Here is a 10,012-nt window from a genome sequence, read left to right as displayed (position 1 = left end):
TTCGATTTTATGGGGTACCTTTCAAGTGTACAAAAAAGTTCTTTGTTAGTAAGGAATCAAATGCTGGAGAATTCATTTCTAAATAGATACTCAATGAAAAAATTCGATACCATAGTCCCCGCTACTCTCCTCATAGGATACTTATCAAAAGCTCAATTTTGTACTGGATCGGGGCATCCTATTAGTAAACCCATTTGGACAGATTTATCAGATTGGGATATTCTTGATCGATTTGGTCGGATATGTAGAAATCTTTTTCATTTCTATAGTGGATCTTCGAAAAAACGGACTTTGTATCGACTAAAGTCCGCATCATTGCTACTATCATCTTTCAACATAGTTTTTCTCTAGGAACATATAAAAAAATGGGGAGCTACATCGCGAGCTATTGATCTACAACATAGTTATGCAAATACTATCAAGACTAAGTTTATGATAAATTAAAGTTCAATTAATCATATTACTTAAGAACTCCCACTTAGATAGACATCCCTCTAGTCATCTAAATGACCATGTGATCCATATCAACTAAACCATGTCCGATCATATCTACTATGTTGAACATCACTATGTTGATCATATCTACTATATGATTCACATTCGACCTTTCGGTCTCAGTGTTCCGAGGCCATATCTGCATATGCTAGGCTTGTCAAGTTTAACCCGAGTATTCTGCATGTGCAAAATTGGCTTGCACCCGTTGTATGTGAACGTAGAGCTTATCACACCCGATCATCATGTGGTGTCTCGGCACGATGAACTGTAGCAACGGTGCATACTCAGGGAGAACACTTGTACCTTGAAATTTAGTGAGAGATGATCTTATAATGCTACCGCCGTACTAAGCAAAATAAGATGCATAAAGGATAAACATCACATGCAATCAAATAAGTGATATGATATGGCCATCATCATCTTGTGCCTTTGATCTCCATCTCCAAAGCACCGCCATGATCACCATCGTCACCGGCTTGACGCCTGGATCTCCATCGAAGCATCTTTGTCGTCTCGCCAAATATTGCTTCTACGACTATCGCTACCACTTAGTGATAAAGTAAAGCAATTACATGGCGATTGCATTTCATACAATAAAGCAACAACCACATGGCTCCTGCCAGTTGTTGATAACTGTTACAAAACATGATCATCTCATACAACAAATTATATATCATCATGTCTTGACCATATCACATCATAGCAAGCCCTGCAAAAAACAAGTTAGACGTCCTCTACTTTGTTGTTGCAAGTTTTACGTGGCTACTACGGGCTTCTAGCAAGAACCGTTCTTTACCTACGCATCAAAACCACAACGTGGTATAGTGATTGCTTTTTGATCTTCAGAAAGAACCATGTTCATTGAATCCGATTCAACTGAAGTTGGAGAAACTGACACCCACCAGCCACTTGTGTGCAAAGCACGTCGGAAGAACTAGTCTCATTTACGCGGTCATGTAATGTCGGTCCGGGCCGCTTCATCCAACAATACCTCCAAATCAAGAAACAAATAGTGACGGCAAGCAATATGTATATACCCACGCCCACAAATCCTTTGTGTTCTACTTGTGCATATAACATCTACGCATAGACCTGGCTCGGATGCCACTCTTGGGGAACGCAGTATTTCAAAAAAATTCCAACGATCACACATAGTAACGAGAGGGAAGAGTGTGTCTACGTACCCTCGTAGACCGAACGCGGAAGCATTGAGTAACGCGATTGATATAGTCGAACGTCTTCGTGATCCAATCGATCAACTACCGAACACAGGGCACCACTGCGGTCTACACACGTTCAGCTCGGTGACATCCCTCGAACTCTAGATCCAGCTGAGGCCGAGGGAGAGCTTCGTCAGCACGACGACGTGTTGACGATGATGATGAAGTTACCAACGCAGGGCTTCGCTTAAGCACTACGACAATGACCGAGCTGGAAATCTGTGGAGGGGGGCACTGCACACGGCTAAGAAATCAACTTGTGTGTCTATGGGGTGCCCCCTCCCCCGTATATAAAGGAGTGGAGGGGCGGCCGACCTCATAGGGCGCGCCCCAAGGGGGGAATCCTACTCCTACAAGGAGTAGGTTCCCCCCTTTCCTAGTCCAACTAGGAGGGGAAGGAAAGGGAAGAGGGGAAGAAGGAAGGGGGGCGGCCCCCTCCCCAATTCAGATTGGGCTTGGGGGCGCCCCTCCTCTTGGCTGCCTCCTCCTCTCTTCCACTAAAGCCCATGAAGGCCCATTAACCCCCCGGGGGGTTCCAGTAACCCCCCCGGTACTCCGGAAAATGCCCGAACCTATCCGAAACATTTCCGGTGTCCAAACATAACCTTCCAATATACCAATCTTCATGTCTCGACCATTTCGAGACTCCTCGTCATGTCCGTGATTACATCCAGAACTCCGAACAACCTTCGGTACATCAAATCACATAACTCACAATACATATCGTCATCGAACGTTAAGCGTGCGGACCCTATGGATTCGAGAACTATGTAGACATGACTGAGACTCATCTCCGCTCAATAACCAATAGCGGAACCTGGATGCTCATATTGGTTCCTACATATTCTACAAAGATCTTTATCGGTCAAACTGCATAACAACATACGTTGTTCCCTTTGTCATCGGTATGTTACTTGCCCGAGATTCGATCGTTGGTATCATCATACCTAGTTCAATCTCGTCACCGGCAAGTCTATTTACTCATTCCATAATGCATCATCCCGTGAGTAACTCATTAGTCACATTGCTTGCAAGGCCCATAGTGATGTGCATTACCGAGAGGGTCGAGAGATACCTCTCTGATACATGGAGTGACAAATCCTAATCTCGATCTATGCCAACTCAACAAACACCATCGGAGACACTTGTAGAGCATCTTTATAATCACCCAGTTACATTGTGACGTTTGATAGCACACAAGGTATTCCTACGGTATTCGGGAGTTGCATAATCTCATAGTCATAGGAACATGTATAAGTCATGAAGAAAGCAATAGCAATAAACTAAATGATCATAGTGCTAAGCTAACGTATGGGTCTTGTCCATCACATCATTCTCTAATTATGTGATCCCGTTCATCAAATGACAACACTTATCTATGGTCAGGAAATATAACCATCTTTGATTAACGAGCTAGTCAAGTAGAGGCATACTAGGGACACTTTGTTTTGTCTATGTATTCACACATGTACTAAGTTTCCGGTTAATACAATTCTAGCATTAATAATAAACTTTTATCATGATATAAGGAAATATAAATAACAACTTTATTATTGCCTCTAGATCTTTGGCATGACGCACAAAGGGATCTGGAAGCTGCTCTTCAAGAATCAGAAGACGTGGCCACAGACGTCTGACGACACCAGCCTTGACTGCAACAATCCGGCCTCCCCAATAAGCATTAAATTTCCGAATACTACCTAGCTCGTCAATCTTTAGGGAGGGGTACTAAAAATTCCGCCTCTTAAACATGGCTGGATAAAGAAAGCGAAGTAGATCAGATGTCTGGCTCCACTCCCCGAAGACTTAGCCGAACCTCTGCTAATGAGGATGCTGGTCCCGGTGCCCTACCAGGCGCCGGCAAAGAAAGACAAGAAGAAGGGCAAGGAGGCCGGTGACGGCCTCCACCACGAAGGTACTTTGGGTGCTACGTCCGAAGGGACCGAGGCTCCTTCCTCCCATGAGGAAGATGAAGACAAGGAGGAGGGGAAGGAGGAAGAAGAGAGCCCTTCCCTGAAAGGGAAAAAGGGGGCAGCCCCCGTAGATCCAGAGGAGGGAGCATCAAAGAGGGGAAGGATATCCTTTTCGGACGACTCGGATTCGGACGCCGAAGCAATCCCCAAGCACCGCCCCCGGACCAAGCCTATTGTCGGTGTCAAAACCGGCGGATCTTGGGTAGGGGGTCCGAACTGTGCGTTTGAGGTTGATGGTAACAGGAGATAAGGCACACGAAGTTTTACCTAGGTTCGGGCCCTCTTGATGGAGGTAATACCCTATGTCCTGCTCGATTAATATTGATGAGTATGGGGGTTACAAGAGTTGATCTACCACGAGATCGTAATGGCTAAAGCCCCAGAAGTCTAGCCTATATGATTATGATTGCCTCTACGGACTAAACCCTCCGGTTTAATAGACACTGGAGGGTACTAGGGTTGTACAAAGTCAGTTACAGAGAAAGGAATATTCATATCCGAACGCCAAGCTTTCCATCCACGCCAAGGAGAGTCCCATCCGAACACGGGTGACAGTCTTCGGTCTTTGTAGCGACCCGACCTCAGACGGTCAAGTCTCTGTGCTTCAGAGTCATCCCTGGATCGGTAATGCTGACACACACAGTACTCGAAGGATTTATAACAGAGTAGCAATCACACACTTATTACATCGCATGTCTCAATAGAGAACTTATTACAATAAATATGGCTTAAGGCCATCTAATACGATAAGAACGGAAGGCTTGGAAGATAAAGTGAGTCCATCAACTCCAACGGCATAGCAGAGCTGTGCGGCAACAACCTAACGAACCTTACTCCTCGTCTGAAAAGTCTGCAACATAATACGTTGCAGCCCAAAAACGGGTCAGCACATGGAATATGCTGGCAATATAACACGATAGAGCAAGAACAGAATAATGCTATCACTATATGCATATTTGGCTGGTGGAAAGCTCTGTGTCAATCCCAATTAAAAGTAATTATCAACCCAACAATATTAATTTAGAGTGATGAGATACATATGATAATCCAAGTACTAGATACTCAAGATGTCCATAACTGGGGACATGGCTAACCATGATTAGTTTATACACTCTACAGAGGTTTGCGCACTTTTCCGCACAAGACTCGATCCCCTCCGTTGGATTTCTTGCACTACATGGTGTTTGAGAAACGGATGACCGAGACACAGTCTTTCGGAAGCATTAACTCTCTACTCCGGATAGACTATACCACCTACAACCCACTACATCTGCTAGTCTACCTCTTCAAGAGCTTCACATAACTTACTCAACTATGCTAGAGCCCATAATAGCTTGTGGCTGCACACGGAAGTTTCTAGCATGAAATATCTCAGTTCCCTTTGAGCCTGGGTGGCGGACCTTAGGATTATCTCACGGGTACTCCGGGATATCCTAGGACAACACTGGATTCTCTAGGTGCCCGACAAGCAATCCACCCAGATGTGTATTAAAGTTGCAACCTTAAGTTGAACCATCAATTAACAATCTCACATCTGTCATGGTTTCACTCAAACTCAATCCACGTCTACGAGCATAGCATAGCAGTATAAGCATAACATATAAGTAACTCCCAAGGGTTTGATAATAAACAGGTGAATAGGTACTACCTCATCTACTTCCCAACCCCACATGTTATCAAGTCCTAACCATGCAATGTTTGAGGGTTGAAACTAATGCATAAAAACTGGGTGATAAAGGAATATGATCAAAGTGTTACTTGCCTTCCTGATGATCCGCAAAACCTAGAGACTCGATGTAGCACGCTTCGCACTCCGGGTACTCTATCGCAATCAAACAAGCATACAATAAGCAATGAAACAAGGGCACGGGTAAAACTCGAATAAGAGATCTAACCAGAAATTTCAACTTAAGAACTCTGGTTTGCAAAAAGAATCAAATCAAACTGAGCAACGAAACTCAAACTGCGAAAGAAACAAGATCAGATTACTAATCTGGACTAAAGTCAAATTTTACTGTATCAAAAGCTTGTTCAAGTTGTTTAAACGGAAAGAGGGTTTCGAGATGAAACTCTAGGCGCTTGAATCACCTGATTCCGATAAACGAGCGAAAAGTTATACTAAAACGAAAATCGGATCAGAAATCGCGATCGAAAATAATCGCAGAAAATCCGAGAAAAAGAAAAACTGACGAACAGGCTAACGAACGAACGTTCGCTGTCTGCGGCTAAATGGTGAAAACTGTTCATTAAAACAAACGTAAAAACGGGCGTTCGTTAAATAACTAAACCGAAAAAATAAACCGAACCGGATCTAAAAAAACGGATCTAGGGTTTCGAAAAAAACAAACGATTTTCTCACGAAAACCGAGGCGGCTACCTCGGGTCCGGCGTCCTGCTCGGGTACGTCCTGGAGTCGGTTCCCTTTTTTCTTAATAATTCCGATGTGCAGAAAAAGAAACAAAAGAAATACTAAACGAACTCCAAATATCCTGAAATAAATTTTCCCCGTCCTCTAAAAATAAGCCAGACAAGGTGAACATTTATTTGGGCCTAAAATACAATTTTGAAAAACGCATATTTTTCCTGTCTCTTTTATTTTTATAAAAGAAATATTGGAAGAGAAAATAATTAAAATCAAACGATCCTCTTTCGAAAATTCGAGAAAACTCGAATATGAAAATAATGAAATCCCCAACTCTCTCCGTAGGTCCTTGAGTTGCGTAGAATTTCTAGGATCAAGCCAAAAATGCAACAAAATATGATATGCAATGATGATCTAATGTATAACATTCGAAATTGAAAATTTGGGATGTTATAAACCTACCCATCTTAAGATGAATCTCGCCCTCGAGATTCGGATTGGCTAGAGAATAGGTGTGGTTGGTCCTTGCGTAGGTCTTCCTCTCGTTCCCAGGTGGCTTCATCCTCGGTATGGTGGCTCCACTGAACTTTGCAAAACTTAATAACCTTGCTGCAGGTAACCCGACTGGCAAACTCGAGAATCCTGATTGGCTTCTCCTCATAGGTCAAATCATTGTCCAACTGAATCGCTTCCAGTGGTACTGTATCTCTCAGAGGATTGTCGGCCATCTCTGCGTGGCACTTCTTCAACTGAGAATCATGGAACACATCGTGAACTCCTGACAACCCTTTGGGTAATTCCAACTTATAAGCAACTTCTCCCATACGTTCCAAAACTCTGTATGGTCCCACAAAGCATGGCGCTAACTTTCCCTTAACTCCAAAGCGCTTAACTCCTCGGAGTGGTGATACCCGAAGATACACTCTGTCTCCGATTTCATAGACTACCTCCTTGTGTTTTGAATCTGCATAACTCTGCTGTCGGGAGTCAGGACTGAGCTACCTTCAGTCTATCTCTAATCAATTTAACCTTCTCTTCTGATTCCTTAATCAAATCTGGTCCAAACAACTGACGGTCTCCAACTTCATCCCACAACAACGGTGTCCTGCACCTCCTTCCGTACAAGGCTTCGAAAGGTTCCATCTTCAAACTGGCCTGGTACCTGTTGTTGTATGAGAACTCTGTGTAGGGCAAGTTGTCATCCCAACTAGATCCATAATCTAGTGCACAAGCTCTCAGCATATCCTCCAGAATCTGGTTGACTCTCTTGGTATGTTCATCTGTTTGCGGGTGAAAAGCTGTACTGAACTCCAGTCTGGTTCCCAAAGTTTCATGCAACTGATTCCAAAACTTTGATGTAAACTGGGTTCCTCTATCTGATACAATTGTTCTTGGAACTCCATGCAAACATACGATCCTGGTCATGTATATCTTTGCCAACTTGGCACTTGTATAGGTGGTTTTCACTGGGATAAAGTGAGCTACTTTGGTCAAGCGATCAACTACTACCCATATAGAATCATATCCTGATTTGGTCCTAGGCAATCCGGTGATGAAATCCATGCCAAGCTTATCACACTTCCATTCGGGTATCGGCATAGGTTGTAACAATCCGGCTAGCTTTTGATGTTCTGCCTTCACTCTCTGACATACATCACATACGGCTACATACTCGGCAATATCCTTCTTCATATCAGTCCACCAGAAACGCTCCTTTAAATCCACATACATCTTGGTTTTTCCGGGGTGAATCGAGTATGGTGAGTCATGAGCCTCCTGAAGTATTAACTTCCTGATCTCTGTGTTATTGGGCACATAAACACGATCCTCAAACCACAAGGTGTCGTGTTCATCCTCACGAAAACCTTTGGCCTTTCCTTTGCTCATCCTCTCTTTTATCTCGGCGATCCCTTTGTCTTCCTTTTGAGCTTCTCGAATCTTTCCTAACAATGTAGACTGAACTTCCATTGTTGCCACAAAACCTCTAGGGACAATCTCCAATCGAAGCTCCCTGAGATCCTCTGCCAACTCCTTTGGCAATCCTACGCTTATGAGTGTGTTGGCATAACTCTTCTGGCTCAAAGCGTCTGCTACGACGCTGGCCTTGCCTGGATGATAGTGAAGCTTCATGTCAAAATCCTTTATAAGCTCCAACCATCTCCTCTACCTAAGGTTCAGCTCCTTCTGTGTGAAAATGTACTTTAAACTCTTATGGCGTGTATACATCGCAATGGTTTCCAATAAGATAATGTCTCCAAGTCTTCAACGCATGCACTACAGCAGCCAACTCCAAGTCATGCGTGGCATAATTTAACTCATGCGGTTTCAGTTGTCGCGAGGCATACGAAACAACTCTTCTGTCCTGCATCAGTACTCCTCCAAGTCCTAAGCGAGAGGCGTCGCAATATACTTGGAAATATTTACGTATATCCGACAGAATCAGTACTGGGGCTGTAGTCAGACATTTCTTTAACTCCTGAAAACTCGCTTCACCTTCTTCCGTCCATTTAAATTTGATATCCTTCTTCAATAGCTCTGTCATTGGTTTCACAATCTTGGAAAAATTCTCAATGAATCTCTGGTAATATCCTGCGATTCCAAGAAAACTGCGGATCTCGCTAACTGAAGTGGGTGCCAACCATTCAATGACTGACTGAACCTTGGTGAGGTCTACTGCTATACCTTCTCTTGATATAACATGTCCAACGAATCCAACTTCTTTCAACCAAAACTCACATTTGCTGAACTTGGCATACAACTAATGTTCCCTGAGTTTCTCGAGAACTAAACGCAAATGCTCTTGGTGCTCCTCTTCATTCTTCGAGTATACCATTATATCATCAATGAACACCACAAAAAACTTATCCAAATATTCCATGAACACCTTGTTCATCATGCTCATGAAATAGGCAGGGGCGTTAGTCAGTCCAAATGACATGACCGTATACTCATATAACCCGTACCTTGTGGTAAATGCAGTTTTAGGTATATCCTTTTCCCGGATCTTCCGCTGGGGATATCCGGATCGCAGATCGATCTTTGAAAACACCTTAGCTCCTTGCAACTGGTCAAACAAATCATTGATCATCGGCAGTGGGTATTTGTTCTTGATCGTCACCTCATTCAATGCATGATAATCAACAACCATCCTTAGAGACTTATCCTTCTTCTTAACCAAAAGCACTGGGGATCCCCATGGTGATGAACTTTGTCGGATGTAACCTTTCTCCAATAACACCTTGATCTGCTTCTTAATCTCCTCCAGATCATTTGCGGGCATCCAGTAGGGTCTCTTTGATATTGGCTCGGTACCTGGCAATAGCTCTATCAAAAACTCGATGTCTCGATCCGGTGGCATGCCTGGTAACTCCTCTGGAAAAACATCTGGGTAGTCCTTCACTATAGGCACTTCCTCCTGAACAACTCCCGTGAGGGCATTCACTTGGCTCCTCCTAGGCGCATGTCTAGATACATACTTGATCCTTTTTCCCTCCGGGGTGGTGAGACAAATTGATTTACTAGCACAGTCAATGCTTCCTCCATACTTTGACATACAGCCCATGCCTAATGTCACATCCAATCCTTGTGACTCCAAAATTATTAGGTCTGATGGAAAAACATGGCTACCAATGGTTAAGGGTATCTGGTCGCACCATCGGCTGGCCATATATTCTGCTCCAGGTGAACTTACTAACAGAGGAGTCCTAAGGGTTTGGGTTGGTAGTCTAAACTTATCCACGAATCCCCTTGATATGTACGAATATGATGCACCAGTATCAAAAAGAACAAGGGTAGTAAAAGACTTAACCAAAAACTTATCGATAACTGCGTCTGGCTGCCCTTCAACCTCATCCACATTAGCGTGGTTCACTTGTCCTTTGTTGAATGGATTAGGCTTCTTTCCAGCGCTCCCATTACCGTTTCCATTCTTCGCTTCAGTGCACTCCATGGCATAGTGTCCA

The 10,012-nt window shown here is 43.6% G+C and overlaps 1 protein-coding gene across 1 annotated transcript in view; it reads left to right on the top strand.

Moving 5' to 3' along the window:
* LOC125532385 (maturase K-like) overlaps window positions 1-305 on the top strand; it is a gene marked incomplete at its 3' end in the record, with an annotated part of 1,939 nt that extends 1,634 nt beyond the window's left edge. Inside the window, exon 1 of the mRNA XM_048696455.1 lies at window positions 1-305. This exon is cut by the window's left edge and continues 1,634 nt beyond it. Coding sequence (XP_048552412.1) covers window positions 1-305 — 305 coding nt within the window.
* Window positions 306-10,012: the final 9,707 nt, after the last annotated feature.

Source organism: Triticum urartu, unplaced genomic scaffold (genome assembly GCF_003073215.2).
Source record: "Triticum urartu cultivar G1812 unplaced genomic scaffold, Tu2.1 TuUngrouped_contig_9784, whole genome shotgun sequence".
Classification (NCBI taxonomy): Eukaryota; Viridiplantae; Streptophyta; class Magnoliopsida; order Poales; family Poaceae; genus Triticum; species Triticum urartu.
Note: the sequence above shows the minus strand (reverse complement) of the source record. Positions and strands in the feature narration are given on the sequence as shown.